Below are 18410 nucleotides of genomic sequence, written 5' to 3'. Positions count from 1 at the left end.
TGCTTTGACTGGTTTGTGTTTAGGGTGAGTACCACTGGCGGTTGGGAGGAGAAAAGCATATCAATGATCCTAGATGCATTGCAAACCTACAGGTTAGTTTGTAAAACACACTATTACTCAATTAAAGCACCTCCCTTGAGTTTTATAATGTTCTTTGGGAATAGACACTGTGTAACTTTCTCTTCCAAAGGTTCTGCCACACGTTTCTTCTGAACCATCCATCTTAAGAATGACGAGTATCTTAATTCTCCTTAGAATTTCATCGTGAAAAGTGAAGGGGATTGGTTATGAGATGTAAGGGGAGTGTCATTCAGGGGATATGGCATAGATTAGGTTATTGCCTTGATTATTTATGGAGTGGAAGAGTCAGGGTGTCTGTGTTTTTTTTGTTTTTTTTTGTTTTTTTTCTGAAGTATTTGATATATATTGTTTTGAACAGGATGCTGTAAGAATGAAAAGCCAACCTGCCTATCAAAAGTACAGTGAGACGTCCATTGAAGTGGTGGGTTACTGTTGCAGTGAAAAATGTTCTGCTTTATTTTAGACATATGCAAGTAGTCTTGTTTAGGCTTGTCATTTATGTTTGTCTTTAATACTCTAGGTACGTTCTTGCACCCTCCGAGGACAGCTGCAGATTAAATTTGCCAAGAAACCTCTGGACATCTCAGAAGTTGAACCAGCTTCAGAGATTGTCAAGAGATTTGCAACAGGTAGGCACGAAATTAAACCATCTGTGACAAAAGCTGAGAAGCAGATAGTAAATTATGAAGTTTGTTTATAGAGCACTCTTTTGCTTTAGTTTAATTTATTTCTCAAAAGTATGTGTATAAGTGGAATAGTACCTAAGAACTAGTTGTTTGTACGATAGTTGTCATGATGATTTTCTCTTTAGGTGCCATGAGTTTTGGTTCCATTTCATATGAAACCCACACAACTCTTGCTACAGCTATGAACAAGTGAGTAGTTGTTTGTTTTGATTCTTTTAAATTTCTCAGACAGTCAGGATTTGTTGATTTATTAGTATGTATTGATTGATGTATTGTATGTATTGAATGCAATTGAAGCCATTCTAATAGGAGGAAAGTTGTCTTTCAAACTCTGGTCAAATCACCCACTCAAACACTATATACACATTCTGGTGAGAACACCTTTCCCTATTTAGAAGCAGACACTATATATCAGAAACTGGTTCAAACTTTCTTCTTTTTTCAAAAGTCCCTATATGTGCATGCACTCCTGATCTCACTCAATGTTTAGCAAACTTCACTTTACTTGGAGCCCCATGACATTAAAAGGGACTTCTGTTTATGAGTAGGTATATTAGTCTTCTTTTGTGAACCCAGATCTGCACTTCTTTTGTTTTGTTTAGTTTTGTCTTGTTTTGTTTTTTTTTTAGTTCTGTCTTGTTTTGTTTTTGTTTTTGTTTTTTACAATGTATTTTGCCAACAATGACTCGTTTGTTCCTATATTTGTATTCTACTGTTGACCATGAAAAGGGAAAAATCCTTCCTATAAGAAATAAAATGTATAATATGAAATAGCATGTGGACAGAACTTTACTTTCCTCTTCCATCAGAATGGGTGGTAAAAGCAACACAGGTGAAGGTGGCGAGGATCCAGTGAGAGGAAGTGACAACAACACCAGATCTGCCATCAGGCAAGTGGCTTCTGGAAGATTTGGAGTGAATGCATGGTATCTTGCAATGGCAGAAGACCTGCAGATCAAGATGGCACAGGTAATCTTTAAATCTCTCTCTGAAAGTATTAGTGAAATTGTAACCATGATTGTGTTTTGAAATTCACAAGAGTAATCTAACCTTTCAAAAACTGTCTTCTGATCCAATTGAAAAATGTTTCAAAGGATGCAGTCAGTTTAAATCTTGCTCATCGACTTGGGTGTTCACCTGGCATGATTTGAGTCATTTTTTGTCTTCTCCTTTTGGTACATTGGTCTGCCTGTGCTCAAATGTTCAAATTTGAATTTTTTTTCTTTTTTCAGGGAGCTAAGCCAGGTGAAGGTGGAGAATTGCCAGGATACAAGGTATGAATGACTTCGTTTACTTTCTGTATAATTTGTGGGTAAATATTGCTCATAAGCTGGTCAAAATGAAGATCAGTGTGACATAAGGTTTGTGTGCACCTTGTCTGATAAAAATAAGTACTTAACAAATTTTTATACCAAAAAAAAAAGCCAAACTGGGACAGTCACCTAGATAAATCAGCTGGAGAAGCAAGGTAGAGGCACATTCCCCCCACCCTCCTTGACCTCAAGGTTTGGATCAGTCAGATTCCATTTACACGAAGCTCCTGAACGAAGAAATTTAAGAAAATTAAAGTGAAGGCCTATTAGTCTAAGTCTTTCACTAAACAGGTGTTTTTTATTATAGTGAACTTCTTGCTAGGGCTCATCTTACAAGCCTGTACAACAGGTGACTGCAGGACATAGCTATTCTAATGTTCAAGGTCAAATACAGGCTGCTGCCAGTAAACATTATCAACATTTTCAGGAACTCTCCTTCAGACTACAATCTTAGGAAGTCAGACTTTTTCATCCAGAGATACAATACAGTAAGATTTAGGAAACACTTGCTAAGATTTCTTGGGCCATAACTCTGGTCAAAATCACTTACTAAGGACAGTTCAATAGTATCATTAAATGCATTTAAGTCTAGTATAAGTAAAAGGGACCTGACTGCCTTAGTGACTAAGACATGCTCCAACTTTCATCTATGTAAATTGTGATCTAGTTGGTATTTATTAAAACACATGTAGTAATTGCAATACCACTACTTATTTACCACAATTAGTTAATGTAGATAGATGTACTACAGACTAATATAGAATCCACAAAATGGATTTAACACTAACTTATTACATATAGTTTTAAAACATTTATAGTACACAGACATAATTTCATAGGTACATAATATACAGAATTTCATACTATACAATATTAGTACACAATATGTAGAATTCACAACATAGACCTAACTTTTATTTATTAGGTACAGTTTTAATGCATTCATTATATTTTCTTATATTTGGTGGGTGGGTGGGTGGGTAGGTTTTTTAAATGTACAATTGTAAGCATCATATATAATATATAGATCACAACATAATATTCACAGTGTTTTTACAATTCTCGCAATTATTTTTACAATCATTTTTATCATTATTGTACTAAATAGATACACCCTTAGTTTCAGTTTGTTTTAACCATTTCTGTTAATGTTCCCAATTAGTTAGCTACATGTGGCTAGCCAGAAGACTTAGACACTTAATTAAAGTTATTGATTGATTGATTGATTGAATTTTTGAATTTTTGTAATATTATCTAAAGGCACAAATCGACTGAGTGAGGTATTAAGCATATCATAGTTTGTTTTTCTTACCTAAAATGTGACACTTCTGATTAATTGTGTCTTGGCAGGTCTCCAAGCATATTGCTCAGACTCGCAAGTCTGTCCCGGGAGTTGGTTTGATCAGCCCTCCACCTCACCATGATATCTACTCTATTGAAGATTTGGCAGAGGTTACTTTGCTTTGAATACATTTTTTTTTCTTTTAATGCTTTTTTTGTCTTATCAAAAAATTATTTTGAAAACATTTCTTGTTGTTGTTTTGTAGCTTATTTACAACCTAAAATGCGCCAATCCTCATGCTAGAGTCAGTGTGAAACTGGTATCTGAAGTGGGTGTGGGTGTTATTGCTGCTGGAGTTGCAAAGGTTCGTGAACTCTTAATTGACTGATCTTTATAACAGGGTAATTTTGTATCACCAACTAAGTTGATAATGTAAATTGGCCACAGTAAAGAGTTTAAAAGCTGACCTTTTGAGTCCTAGCCATTCATCAATCACTCAAACGAAGGGCTTATGCTTGAAAGATTGGCCTTTAAACTTTTTATAGTGGCCAGTTTATGTTATCAACTCAGTTGATTACACTAAGTTATCCTGTTGTACTCTTCTACTGATGCAGCATCACAGTTTCTCTAGAAACTTACCCCGCTTTATTCATTGATCTTTATAACATCCTGTGCATGGTCTTTGCTTCCTGGTTGAAGTTCCAGCTTTGGCAAGGTTAACCATGTAGGTTCTACAATGTTGCACTTTGGTTGTGCAGTGCCTCTTTTCACCTTGAAATATTCATGAATTACTTTATGTTGGAAGTTTATATGGAGATGTTACATTTTCATCTCTTTTAGTAATCAAAGGGTTATTAAGTTAACCTGTTTATTTCCCTAGGGCCACTCTGAACACATTGTTATTTCTGGTCATGATGGTGGTACTGGAGCAAGCACATGGTCAGGCATCAAGCATGCTGGGTTGCCATGGGAACTTGGTCTCTCTGAAACCCATCAAACACTTGTGCTGAACAATCTGCGCCGAAGAGTCATACTTCAAGTTGATGGGCAGCTAAGGACTGGGCGTGATGTGGTAGTCGGTGCTCTATTGGGTGCTGATGAGTTTGGATTTTCTACTGCTCCGCTCATTGCTATGGGTTGTACCATGATGAGAAAGTGCCACTTGAATACATGTCCTGTTGGAATTGCCACTCAGGTAATTGCACTACTGCTTCTGTTATAGAAAAAACTGCTTTACTCAACTCTGCTTCTTAAAATTAAGTGAAAGAGTACTCGATTTCTACATGGCTCCTCTATGTCAACTGTGGATAACTTGCATCTGAAATAATGTGATGAGCACTGAAGTGTGTTGTCCAACTGGTACCAGCAATGCAAGAAAAGACCTCACCAGATTAATCCACAAGACAACCTGGACCATTTTGCTGTCATAGCACCTTATTAGGCCTAGAACTCCCTGATTTGAGGGAATCTTTTTAGCCATCTTTGGCATTCCGTTTTGATATTTGCCATTGATATCACCTCTAGCTTGATTTTACCCAGACTTTTTTATGTCAACATCAGCAACCTGCTGACAATCTCTAACAATTTGTGAGATTTTGTTTTTGTTTTTGTTTTTGTTTTGTTTTTTTTAGTTCTTTGTTTCAAATGTTTCATCCAAGTAACCACAAGGTATGAGTAAGTCATAAAGAATGGTAATGTCATTATAATAAAACTGTTATCGATTTTTTGCAGGACCCTGTACTGAGGAAGAAGTTTGCAGGCAAACCAGAGCATGTTATCAACTTCTTTTTCATGCTGGCTGAAGAGGTGAGGAATGAATGATCTCTTGTTTATGTTACCCTTGAACTACTTATTGTTGGAAAAGCTGTTTTTCTTATCTTCTTACTTTGATTCATAAAGATCAGTTGAGAACATTTCTCCATTGGTTCAGATTAAATCTCTGTTAAAATTTATTTTCCTGTCCTTAAAGTATGTAAAATGATGTTCTTGATTACAAGTTGGTGAAATGTTTTGAACCTTCATCAATATTCTGTGTTTAGGTTCGTGAGTATATGGCTAAAATGGGCTTCCGCAGATTGAGTGAGATGGTCGGACGATGTGACTATCTAGAGCCTGCAGACCCTCTCAATGAAAAAGTCAAGGTACATTTTGTGGCAGTGTTACTTTGTCTAATCTCACGCAAAAAAATCATAATCATCGTAATCATCCTATTTTGTTTGTTTGTTTTTTTTTTGTTCACAGTTATTGGACTTTAGTGCAATCCTTATGCCCGGTAATGAGTTGAACCCTGGAGATCACTTGGGAGGAAGTGAGCCTCAAAATCACAAGCTGGAGCTACGCAAGGTAAGCATTGGACACAAACCCACAAGACTAGGTCGAGTACACGAAGTCACGTTGTTTTTCCAAAACAATTGGGTTATCAGACCTTTCTGCTTCTTCCCACATCAAGTGTAGTGCCAAGTTTGCAATTCACAGTTTGTTGTTAGAGTTGAAATACCGAAGCTATTGCAGGCATATACCTCCTTTTGTCTCAGGTCAAGAGCTGTCTTGTGGGATTTCAATCTACTTTGACCTTGCCTGGGTATTTGACTCGATAAAAACAAAATTTGAGAGTGGTAGGATTGTAATTGATTGCTGTTACTTGATTTTGCTGAAGTGAAACACTTTCAGGTTTAAAGGGCCATTCTTCAATTCACTTTACAGGACAACCAGCTCATTGAGGCTGCTAAAGACATTCTAAATGGCGCTTCAAAGCATTTGCGTCTTGATGTTCCTGTAATGAACATGGACCGAGCTTTTGGAACCACTCTCAGTTACCACATTGCAAAGTGAGTAATCAGTACAAAAAATCACTCCCCTCACCTGAAGAGTGCTTGTTAACCATCATAAACCAAGGTGTTATCACAAGGAATATTTACATCATCACAGTGATGAATGAGCAACAAAGATGTCTAATGCCTATTTCTAAACTTTCATCCTGGTCATTCTGATGTAAGTGTGGTTGCTTTCAGACTTTGTCTCGACTAAGGTTGCACTGAAAGTCACAAAGCTTCATTTTGTCTCTTTAATCAGCACTTAGCTCCCTTTGTTATCGTCGAACGATTCTCGTGTCATTTTGTTTTTGCACATGTGTCTTCCATTACCTACTGACTCAAATAATAACCCTCTAGTCTCCATTGCATGACAAACACCCACAATCCCCCAATTTGGACCATGGAAGGCGAGCACTGGAAGTGTCAGCTTTCTAAATTGGCACCAGCTTTTTTATCGACATTCATTAACTTTTTATTGATAGTCAGCTTGGTTGTTGTTAGACTGCCCACACAAATACTAATTAGCTCTACTGAGTTGGTTTGGCTTTTAAAACGTACCTGCGTAAGGTAGTTTCACTTAGCGAGTTTGAAGCCTCTTCTATGTTGCACATTAGCTTATAACAACATGCCTGCTTTCGTGGTTTTGAGGAGGAACTGAATTAAAAAGTTACTTTTGTTGCTAGGAAATTTGGCGAGAAAGGTCTCCCTGATGGCACGATACACATCAAAACCCGAGGCTCTGCAGGTAAGTAAGTAATGTATGACTACTTAGTGAGATCTTTGTGGTGCAGCCATTGCTTTCAGATTCTTTGATTGAGAACCATATACTTAAAATATTCAAGAAGGCCTATCACATCAAAGCTAACTATTCCATCGTCCAGTTTTCTTTGGCGTATTAGTGTCCATTTTAGAGATGTTGGTTTGTTTGTACCAAACGAGAAGTTATGATTTCAATGTGGTCTGTTTGAATTTTTTTAGGTCAAAGTTTTGGTGCTTTCCTTTCTCCTGGTTTAACACTGGAACATGAAGGTGATTCAAATGACTATGTGGGCAAGGTAATTATGTACTTAAAATATTTACTTTTAATGTTCTTAAAAAATGCTCTCAATGACGTTGTTCATGTTATTCGCGTACTTGAGGTACTTGCTCTTTTTTTCAGGCTCTGTCTGATGCTCCAAATGAATGCGCTACTTATCAAACTGACATTAATTTGCTCTCTAGGGTTTAGCCGGAGGCAAGATAATAGTATATCCAAGCAGTAAACGTCCTGAGAACTTCAAAGCTGAAGAAAACATTATTGTGGGAAACGTTTGCTTCTACGGTGCCACTGCCGGAAAGGTACAGTATAATTTTAACTTTTGGTTAAATAAAATCGTCGGAAAGTAAACTTGACCCTATTTTATTAATCAAGTGAGTTATTTTGATATAGTTATATTTTTTCCTTTTTGTGCTCAGGCCTTTATAAGGGGTATTGCTGCCGAGCGATTTTGTGTCCGGAATTCTGGAGTGACAGCAGTTGTGGAGGTGATTTGAGTTCAGTTTTTTAGTTAATTTCCTTGTTTAATTTCATTTCTATGGTTTGTTGACCTAGTTCTGTTTATCTTGTCCATAATTAATTTTACCTCTAGCTTTTCTTAACCCTCTAACTCCCAGATCAAATTTGTAATTCTCCTAAATGTCAACCATACCATTCCTATATTGTTAGTTCAGAGAAATTAGTATTGGATCAACTCATCCCCAAATTGATATTTTTCTTTATTCTCATCACTTATGTGGTGGACATTGTATTGATGTTGTAAGGAGAAATTCTGTCTTGGTCATTCATGGGAGTTAAAGGGTTAAAGTTCGTTTCTCGCTTCACATGAAACTAAACCTTGACATGCTTTAAAAGCAGAAAGTTCAGATTATTACCGTTGCGAAGGTTATCTTATCTCCTACCTTTGCTTTTCTTCAAAGGGTGTTGGTGATCATGGCTGTGAGTACATGACTGGAGGTGTTGCAGTTGTTCTTGGTGACACTGGTCGAAACTTTGCTGCTGGAATGTCAGGAGGAATTGCTTTTGTACTTGACAGGTAAAATGACTTTTAAAACATTTATCTTTCGTGGCAGGCACTTAGCAAGAAGGCAAGAAACGCTCATGAGAAAACAGACACGCGCGCGTGTGGTTTATCGCTTGTGCAAAGCGTTCTACATCTCTCTTAAACTTGAGCGCCCGCCACGCAGTCTGTCCGGGTTATATTTAAAATAACGTCTTTGACCTCGTTATTTATTATTAGCCACAATAAATTTATTCTAACCTCTTGAATTTATAGAAAGAAGGTCTTCTCCACATTGTGTAACCAGGAGATAGTTGACCTGGAGCCTGTTGTAGGAGTAGATGCCGAGCTGGTCAGGGGACTGGTGCGTGAGCATCATCAGCTGACTGGTTCGTCGGTGGCCGAACGTCTTCTGGAAGACTGGGAAAGCTCGTTGAAGATGTTTGTGAAGGTATAGTCCTAGAGAGTAAAAGCAGTGAAATCTCATTTAGTTTTTGAGTTAATTTTTGATAGAGATTATTAGTCAAAACATGAATTAGGAATATGAATCATGGTCATCTGTTTCATGAAGTACTGCAGTTTTCATCGCTGAAGGCTAATGTTTTGTTTTTTGCATTTTTTTTTTTCGACGGCTATAGGTGATGCCTCGTGACTTCAAAAGAGCTCTGGAACAATTAAAAGAGGAGGAAGCTGAGGTATCCTTAAATTCTTCGTTATTGCTCGAAAACTCTCTCCTCCGTAGATGCCTTGTGCAATTTCCTTATAGGGTGACTTTGTGGAGGAGAGAATCTTGAAAACCTTATATTTCTATCGCCATGTAACTCAAAAATCAGATCTTTCGGAATGCAACGGTAAAGTTCCTTCCTTCAGATAACATGCAGTGACCTTTTACAAAGAAGAGAGTCAAAACTGAAGACTCAGACCGGACCCACACTCAGGGTCTTAAAATAACTGAGGAGAATGTGTTGCCTTTGCTATGACATCTGCCAGCGGTTAGACATTCTAGTCTTCTCGGATAAGGACGAAATGTCGTAGGCCCCGTCTCCTGCATCTTCTCGGTACTAGTTAGTAGGGGACGTTAAAGAACCCACACACTTATCGCAAAGATAAGGGAACGTAGTTCCCGGTGTTGTGGTCTGCCCTAGATTCTGAAATTGATGTGATGCGTTGATACGCTTTATCAATTAATAAAGTAGAAGTAGAAGCGTGTTTATTCGTGGAATTCTTATAACTTCACAGTTTAAACCAGTGAAAAAGGTACATCTATAAGCAATTTGTGTCGAAGCAAAATAAAATTACGCAGTACATTCTAATTTAAGTATGCAAAAACAATAGAAATATTATTCAACATTGCATGCGCAGTTACCTTTTACTAGGCGCAAACTTTCATTCGAAATAGCCTCGATATTGTTTTGTTTTCAAAGAAGTTGAGAGGACAGAGGCGAATTGACAAGTAGGCGAAGTAACCATTACTTGCAGCAGAGTTCATCAAACCAATAGAGACATGTCGGTCTTAAACCCATTTTTTGTTTTAATGATGATACAGAGAGTGTCTGGGAGAACTGCAAGAATAGCGAGATTATTGTGAAATTTAACCGTGCCATTAAATCTCCTCAGTAACAGAAAGATGATCCTTGTAATTTTTTCTCTGGTAAATTACGCGACTTCCCCCTCTTTCGTATTCCCTTCCTCCCTTTGTGCGACCCTTTGGGCAGAGGAACGTCCAAATTGTGGCAGGTAATTTTGAAACTGCGTTTTCTTTTGACAGAAACTCAAGAACGAAAATCGCATGGAAGAGAACGGTGAGAATGCAAATGGAGAGAAGACAAACGGAGAAAAAACAAATGGAGAGAAGACAAACGGAGAAAAAACGAACGGAGAGAAAACAAATGGAGAAAAAATGAATGAAGATATGTCAAATGGTGTTAAGCAAGAAGATTCACCTCCCCCAGTGAAGAAATCAGCAGAGCAGAATTTAGTTGATATAGAAGAGGCTATCTCTGATACAACCAACGATCAGAAGATTATCGACAGAGTGCTGGACAAAACCAGGTAAACTAGTATACCCCCAGTTAATTTGTGATGGGTTGTGGAAGCTCGCGCCTCTGAGACTGAAACCAACATCGCGTTCTGGTCACGCACGTTTTTTCAAGCTTTAGACAGTTTGCTTGTTTTTACATCGCAGGCTCATCTGTTCCTAGTGATATTTTCCTTTATTCTAATTGGCCGTTGTAATTAGTTAAGTTTTGGTTTTACCATAATCGAGTTAACCCTTTACACCCTAAAATCATTATGCATATTCTCCGTACTGCTCTTTATACATTTCCTAGGGAGCTGACGAGGAGAATTTGTTTTCCAAGGTTCTTTCATTGGTGATCATTTCCTTTATTCCTTTATTCCTTTATTCCTTTATTCCTTTATTCCTTTATTCCTTTATTCCTTTATTCCTTTATTCCTTTATTCCTTTATTCCTTTATTCCTTTATTCCTTTATTCCTTTATTCCTTTATTCCTTTATTCCTTTATTCTTTTATTCTTTTATTCTTTTATTCTCATGACCTTAACATGTGATTCAGGGGTGATATTGAAGGGAGATATTTGATGCTAGTCACTCTTAGGACCAAAGGGTTTAAAAAAGAAAAACCGCTCTACTAGCGTAATCTGTACGTAGTTTTGAAAGTTCTTCATAGAGTAAGTTACAGATAGTTTCGGGTCACAATCTCTTTAATCTTGAACAGTCCCAAACTGTAACTTATTCACATATGCAGTTGCTGTAAAAGAAGATTTTAGGTTCACCTGGTATTTGTCGCAAACGATAACATTTTGTCGTTTCTTTTTGTTGACAGAGGGTTCGTGAAGTACTCCAGAAGCAAAGTGAAGTACCGCTCCCCCAGACAGCGAATGAAGGATTGGAACGAGATTTACTACAACAAAGGGAAATCGGAACTAAAAGTACAAGCTGCCAGGTAAGGGCGTCAACCGAAATGTTTCAGCCTCGAATTGCCAAGCCAAAAGACCCTTTTAGATAGAAAACTCTAACAGTATTATCACTTTACAACGAATTTTTTCATCATGGCTTAAAGATTTACATGCGTCTTATAGATGTGGCCAATTAACTCTTGGATTCATCTTATCCCTTTTATTAATAGGTGTATGGAGTGTGGCGTGCCTTTCTGTCAGTCTCACACTGGGTGTCCTCTCGGAAACATCATCCCAAGATGGAACGACTTGGTTTTCCAGGTAAGGTTCATCATTGATGACGTTGTCCTACTGCACGAGGCAGGGTGGAGCTGTAATATGATCCTAAGTATTTTGATTTTTCACAGATTTTACTTATGTTGTAACATTAACTTGGTGAATTTTAAAATTGTTTGAAAACAAATTATTATTGTAACTGTTATTTGGTTTTTCAGGACAAATGGAAGGAGGCCTTAGACCGACTTTTGCTCACCAACAACTTTCCAGAATTTACTGGAAGGGTCTGCCCCGCGCCCTGCGAGGTGAGTATCGTAGAAACCGGTGTAAAGAGAACGCTTTTGGCTTGCGATTTGCTGATTGGGTTTTTTTACATTTTTCATTGAACAGTACTAATATTATGTACAATACTCACAGTACAACTACAATACTTACTTTGCATACTACAGTACTACTTATGCTGCTTACAATTACCTACAATACTAACATTCCTTAGAAAACTCACATAACTTACAGTACTTGTTCTAACAATTACTTACACTACTTACAATTACATACAATACTGACATTGCTTTCAAACTCACGCTACAGCTTACAGAAATTTGCTCAAAACTGCAGTGTCAATGCTTACACTGCTAACAATACTAACTCTAATAATAACATGAAATATTGGCATTATGATATGTGTTTCGATTTACTGATTGTTTGCGTGGATCTTTAAAGGCAATCTGTGATTTTTAAGATAACTTTTTCTCCCGTTAATTGTTCCAGGGCGCTTGTGTACTGGGAATCAATGCAGAGCCAGTGACAATCAAGAAAATCGAGTGCACCATCATTGACTATGGATTTGAACAAGGATGGATTACACCACAGGTAAATCAGCATTTAAGACAAAGTAGTCTCTTCTTTTAAGAGCTGTACTCGACTTTTTTTGGCCATTTTCTGTTCTGAGCAAAAACACCTTTAACTTGAAGGAGACTGCAAAATGATGCTACTTCGGTAAGATATGGAGACACAAATTCTTAAGGAATAAGCATTGCAAAAGATGGAGAACAGTTAAATAAATTGCAAATGTAAAATTGGGAGGTGTATTTTAGGGAAAACGTAAGTCGTGACACTGATATGCTTTCGTTTTAATCCCAAATCTCTCCACTGACAGATTCAAACATTCGAAGCTTCTTTCATTAGATCCCCTAAGCAAATGACTCTCCCTGTGATTTGGTTGTAAATTTTTGGCATGTTCCTTATTCTTTCCTGCAGATTCCAGTTCGTCGAACTGGGAAGAAGGTCGCTATTGTAGGAAGTGGACCCTCAGGATTAGCAGCCGCGGCACAACTAAACAAGGTGAGAGAAAACTGACCGAGGGATTGAGTCAAAACTGAAGCTCTTTGAGTTGTCACCAGGCACTCTTGTTGAGGGATTTTACTAATTCTTCTTTAGTAATTTATTAAGGAGTTTATATTGCCGTTCATCACCACGTTGTTTTAAATCTTCTTTTAAGGCTGGGCACTCGGTAACAGTTTACGAGAGAAACGACAGATGTGGAGGTCTGTTGATGTACGGTGTACCACCCATGAAGCTAAGTAAAAAGGTCAGCAAAATGATTCTCTTCAAAGCCTTTTTTGAGGATAGAAACTGAGCCAGCGTGTCCATTTGTACATCTGCTGAAACTTATTTACAGTGCCATGAAACAGTTTTCTCTAAGGGAATCAATGCTTTTTTTACTCATTTTTTTTTTTTTAACAACACGAACAATGTTTCTTTTTTATCTTTTTTTCCGCTAAAAGCCGTACAAGTGTACTTGGCCCATTCGCCTTTTTCAGGACTAGTTCACGTCAACCAATCCGGCCCAACATACGTCAGCTTTTGCTATGGTTTTCTAAGTAACTGTGTGCACGGGGCCTTAGGGGTCATATGATAATACTTGAGTTGTGGAGGACGCGTCCGAATGATGAGTACTCAGATTGAATATTCTGGGTGCAAGACGTGGTTTGTGTTATAAGGGAGAGTGCGTCTCCTCACCAAAGGAATAAATGGCTCCTGGTGAACATTGTACGGGAAACTTAACGACACTTTCGAGCGGGGTTAATCTGATAGGAGCTGGTATCCCCCTCAGGGGGAGAGACAGTATTCTAATCGTTGTGTCATATAGAGAGAATTGGGATGATTTTCCCACTTACTAGCCACGGCTTTTGAAAAACAAAACTTTTAGAGCACCTCACAAATACATCTTTTAGTTTGATGTGCACGTTTCCCTTGCACTTGCTTTGTTAAGTTTTCAAGATGTACTACGACCAGCGAATTGCCATCGTTGTAACTGATATCAGAGGTTTTTCTTGAAATAATTGAATAGCGAGTGACAAGAATTGTAAGTTTATGAAGCTATTTAGCTTGATTAGAATAAGATTCTTTGTCTCAATAGATTGTGCAACGTCGCCTGGACCTGATGGCAGCTGAGGGAATCAAGTTTGTTAATAACGTGGAGATTGGAAAGAATATGGATGCGCAACAACTGTTACAAGAAAACGACGCTGTTCTGCTGGCTGTGGGCTCTACATGTCCACGTGACATTCCACTCCCAGGTAGGCTGTGTAGCGATTCGAAGCTTACGCATGCGCTTTACTCTAATGCTTCGCAATTGTTCTTCCACTATAGGACGTGATTTGGAAGGAATCCATTTTGCCATGCAGTTTTTGGAAACATGCCAAAAGAGGCTCATGGGTAGGTAGTTTTCTTAAAATGTTTTCAGATGCCCTTCAATGCGTTGTATTTTCCTTTTTCCCCATTGTATGGAAATGGACTCAAACATTGAACCCGAAGAAAATATTAAAAAACCTCACATAAAAATGAAAATAAGCCAGTGAGTTTGTGAGTCAGTGAGGTAGTGAGCTAGTCATTCACTGATTTAGCCAGTCAGGTAGTTAGTCATAATGAATAAAGGGGTAAGTTTCTAAAGAGACTGTGGTGCTGCGTTGGGGGGAGGGGGGAGCCGGGAACATAATAAGTTAATTTGGTTTTATCAACTGAGTTGGTGATGTAAATTGGCCACCGTAAAGAGTTTTTAAGCTGACGTTTCTAGTGTTAGCCCCTCATCAGAGCAAATTGAAGGTAGTCAGTTTGTCAGTCATTGGTGAGTCAGTCGGCTAGTCAGTCAGCCAGTCAGGTAGTAGGTCAATCAGCGAGTGAGAGAGTGAGTCTTTCTGTAAGTCATTCAGCCAGTCAGTTAGCTAGTACGTCAGTCAGCTGGGCAGAGAACGAATGAGTTAGTCAGTTAAGACAATCTTTAATCGATATTTTCTTGTTGCTTGATGGCCTATCAGTGTTGCTGTTGTTTCTGCAGGAAACTATAACCTGCCATCCCTTGATGCCACTGGACTTGATGTTGTTATTATTGGTGGAGGAGATACTGGGGTAGATTGCATTGGAACTTCCCTTAGACAGGTACAAGCATGCCTCCTATAACACAATTTGTCTAAGATGACGATAGGAGAGATCGGCTGGGATCAGTATATCTTCAGTTCTGATGATGTAAACTGCAAGTAACTCATCCTATGAAATATTTTCCTGTTTGATATACAGAATGCTAAGAGCATCACAAATTTCGAAGTGTTGGGCCAGCCTCCCAAGAGTAGAACTTCTACCAACCCATGGCCTCTCTGGCCACGAGTGTTCAGAGTGGAATATGGCCATGAAGAGGTAGGCTCTCTCCAATTGATGCAGTTGTTGGAACATGATTGCTATTATTAGGAATTCACTATGTCAACATATCTTGCACTTTTAAGGGGAAGGATAATTTTAGTTCAACCTCGGAGTTGTTATCGTGTATTATTTACAGAGGTGCCCGTTGAATCTTTTAGAGGGTTGAATGTGCGGTTTGGTGCTGCTTAGGTTCTTAGAACCTGAAGTGACCGCTGCTAGAGTTGTCGAAGGATCTCTAACAGACCCTCAAAGTTATATAACATAAGAATGGCGGCCACAGTAATCTTTTTCGTCAGCAGCTACAAACTTTTTGTTAAATTGTTTTACAATAAGTGCAAAAGATATAATAAATGAATTGGGCTACGCCCACCCAAAGTCCTCCCCGTGACTGGACCTCGAGCTAAGCTAGCCCCCTCACAATCCGCCTTATTGATTGGGGAATTATTGAGGAATGTTTTCAGCCTGATAATCGTTATTTAGGTTTTTTTTGCTCATTATTTCCTTTAGGCCTCTCTCAAATATGGTGCAGATCCTCGTGTCTTCAGCATCATGAGCAAGGTAAATACAGATTATCGGTTTCTTTCTATCTCTCTATTAAGTGTATTGATTTTGATCATATTTTCTTCTTACATTCAAATTACACATCTTATTGCTTCCAGGAATTCATGGGAGACGAGCAAGGCCACGTTAAGGGAATTAAAACAGTTCAGATCAAGTGGGTCCAGGTACGTTTTATTTTAAATCAAACACTCAAGTTAATAAGAAGGTGCTTGGAAACAGGTGCACAAGGTGCGTGCAAACATGCGCCACATCTCTTACTCACCGCGTCAATCGATATTTTTGGCACAGACTCCTGTTTTTGAGACGCGAATGAAGCTATACGTTCTTTGCCTTCGCTGCAGCTTTTAACCCTTAAACTCCTGTGATCTGATTGTTAATTCTCCCTGTAGCTGCTACAGATTTCCTCTAAGATTAGTAATGAGCATTTAATGTTAGGTCACGATAACAAACTTCTACCTGTTAATTTTGAGTATAATCATCACCTGCTTGCTGAATGATATATGGATATTATAGGGAGAAGATACATGTTAATCACCTCTGGGAATTAAAGGGTTGACTACCTAAACGCTGTAGACAAAAATCTGAAGTAGGTGCCAGGGTAAACTCTAACCTCTTTTAATTCCTCACGCACCCACTGCGCCTTATTTTAGGGTAACATTGAAATAAAGTGTAAGGATAACCTAAGATTACTAACACAACACGTGTCACTTTTTCACTATCAACAGGATGTTACTGGAAGGTGGACAATGGAGGAAATACCTAACTCGGAAAAAGTGTTCCCAGCGGATAAAGTGATCATTGCAGCGGGATTTTTAGGTCCCGAAAAAACATTGGCAGAACAGTTTGGGATAAAGAAGGTTCGTTTAAAGTGTTTTTACAAGTTTGATTTTCTAATTTGTTTTTTTCTTCGTCAACTTTTCTCTGGATCTTTGTCTGCAGGATCCCAGAAGCAATTTTGCCACCGAAAAGAACAAATTTCTGACCAGTGTTCCCAAAGTCTATGCTGCAGGAGGTGAGCTTTGTCTGTTGCTTGAATGGTAGTGGCAGATGATTGTTGAAAAAGTTTAAAAAATAATGAACAAATTGTTCCATTTTGCCCTGTGTCTGTCCTGTAAGAGAACGCAGAGGAGGTCAAAATGTGGTGAGAACAAAAACGTGACACATGAGGCGCATTACTGATGTTTTTACTTTTTAGATGATTTTGACGTCGTCTTCTGTTACGCTCTAGGGCTGACGTATCGAATATTTATGAATTAACCCTTTTCAGTCGGACATCAGTATGCATACTCTCCATACTGTTCTCTATAAATTTCTCAAGGTGCTGACACGGAGAAAGTGTAACAATCAAGAGCTTCTTTAGTTGGTGATAATTTCCTTTATTCTCATGACCTTAAGGTTTGATTTAGGGGTGAAATTTACAATTTGTAAAAGTTGTATGCAAGCCACTCTTCGAGTCAAAGGGTTAACTTTTGTTTTCCTTTCTTCAGATTGTCACCGCGGTCAGTCACTGATTGTGACAGCCATATCTGAAGGACGACAAGCGGCTCGTCAAATTGACCTTGATTTGATGGGTGAAACCTCATTGGCGGGTCCGGGGGGACAGATACATGTTATTCAACCCCGCCCCTCTGGAATAAAAGCGTCTGCTTAAAAAAAGTTTAACAAAAATCGCCCAGCAATTCTTTGCCGTCACCTAAGCAAGGTTGCAACGGGCTGTTTTTACCCTCTAAACAGATTGTCCTTTTAACGTAATTTAGTTTAAAATTTATCACGAAAATAGTTTATCTCTTTCGAATTCGAGCAGGAGGTTTTCAATTTAGATTTTAACGTGTTAGAGAAAAAGTGTTCGTAGATTGAAGAATAAAAAAGTGAGAAAACGTAAAAAAGTTCTTTACTCAATGTCGAAGCCAAGAGGACATTTATGTCGTTGGTACTGGGATATTTATTTGTTATCTACGCGCCAATATTATCAATGTTATTAATTTATTTTCTCAATGAATGTCACGTAATATTAATATATAAATGTGTTTGAGGCTTAAGACGAATAAGTTATTAATCATAAAAGTTTTATGTGCTAGGTCTCGGTTTAAATTAACTTTTTATCTTAATAAATGAACGGTATGTGCTTCCATTCGTGTAATAGTACAAATTTAAGTACCTCTCAGATTATGAAAGTGTTGGTAGTTAGAGGAACACAAAATGTTCCGTTGTTTTTTAAGTATTCTTAGAAGTGCTCCGGTGAAGTAAACTGACTGACGTACCTTAATTTAATTGTGCCATTATGTCGAGGAGCTTCTTAAAAGGGATTTGGAATAAATTTAGGCAGAAATGGTGCTACATTGTTGGTGTTTCACTGTTTTCAGGGAATGCTCAGTTACAGATACAATAAAATTGTGAATCTGGCACAGTAACAGTCGATCGCGGAAAGACAATTCACTCGCGAAGGAACGTTTTCGGTTGGTCACGCTTGGGACCAAAAAGTTACCTTAAAGTAGTAGAGCCTTGACCATCGGATCAGCTTTCCCTTTCTGATCACCCTCTACAAACGCAGTATCAAAACGCGAACTTGAAATTTTTCCTTAAGCTGTCGGAAGTTGTGTTTTTCGTAGTTTACATCGTTTTTAGACCTGATTGTGTCTGTTTTGGTTCTTAACTGACGGAAAACTTATTTTGTTGGGGGGAAACGGGGACTGTAATGATAGGGCAGAGAGAGGAACCTCTCTCCACCCTGGCTAAAATGAGAAG

General features: G+C 38.2%; 1 protein-coding gene across 2 annotated transcripts in view; it reads left to right on the top strand.

The window, feature by feature from the left end:
• LOC131780430 (uncharacterized) overlaps positions 1-17999 on the top strand; it is a 36658-nt gene extending 18659 nt beyond the window's left edge. For both annotated transcript variants that reach the window (XM_059097041.2, XM_066172662.1), the window contains 36 exons: positions 24-92; positions 440-502; positions 602-710; positions 893-956; positions 1577-1736; positions 2000-2041; positions 3431-3532; positions 3628-3726; positions 4243-4557; positions 5094-5168; positions 5402-5503; positions 5604-5705; positions 6066-6190; positions 6859-6920; positions 7154-7230; positions 7397-7513; positions 7631-7699; positions 8132-8247; positions 8488-8662; positions 8850-8906; positions 9980-10263; positions 11057-11176; positions 11360-11450; positions 11624-11710; positions 12177-12278; positions 12666-12749; positions 12907-12996; positions 13828-13987; positions 14061-14126; positions 14746-14846; positions 14985-15101; positions 15612-15662; positions 15764-15829; positions 16391-16522; positions 16605-16677; positions 17153-17999. In XM_059097041.2, coding sequence (XP_058953024.2) covers positions 24-92; positions 440-502; positions 602-710; positions 893-956; positions 1577-1736; positions 2000-2041; positions 3431-3532; positions 3628-3726; positions 4243-4557; positions 5094-5168; positions 5402-5503; positions 5604-5705; positions 6066-6190; positions 6859-6920; positions 7154-7230; positions 7397-7513; positions 7631-7699; positions 8132-8247; positions 8488-8662; positions 8850-8906; positions 9980-10263; positions 11057-11176; positions 11360-11450; positions 11624-11710; positions 12177-12278; positions 12666-12749; positions 12907-12996; positions 13828-13987; positions 14061-14126; positions 14746-14846; positions 14985-15101; positions 15612-15662; positions 15764-15829; positions 16391-16522; positions 16605-16677; positions 17153-17316 — 3888 coding nt within the window. In that variant the 3' untranslated portion in view covers positions 17317-17999. The remainder of the gene's footprint in view (positions 1-23; positions 93-439; positions 503-601; positions 711-892; positions 957-1576; positions 1737-1999; positions 2042-3430; positions 3533-3627; positions 3727-4242; positions 4558-5093; positions 5169-5401; positions 5504-5603; positions 5706-6065; positions 6191-6858; positions 6921-7153; positions 7231-7396; positions 7514-7630; positions 7700-8131; positions 8248-8487; positions 8663-8849; positions 8907-9979; positions 10264-11056; positions 11177-11359; positions 11451-11623; positions 11711-12176; positions 12279-12665; positions 12750-12906; positions 12997-13827; positions 13988-14060; positions 14127-14745; positions 14847-14984; positions 15102-15611; positions 15663-15763; positions 15830-16390; positions 16523-16604; positions 16678-17152) is intronic.
• The last annotated feature ends 411 nt before the right edge of the window (positions 18000-18410 follow it).

Source organism: Pocillopora verrucosa, chromosome 9, assembly GCF_036669915.1.
Source record: "Pocillopora verrucosa isolate sample1 chromosome 9, ASM3666991v2, whole genome shotgun sequence".
Classification (NCBI taxonomy): Eukaryota; Metazoa; Cnidaria; class Anthozoa; order Scleractinia; family Pocilloporidae; genus Pocillopora; species Pocillopora verrucosa.
This window is presented reverse-complemented; position numbering and strand designations above follow the sequence as displayed.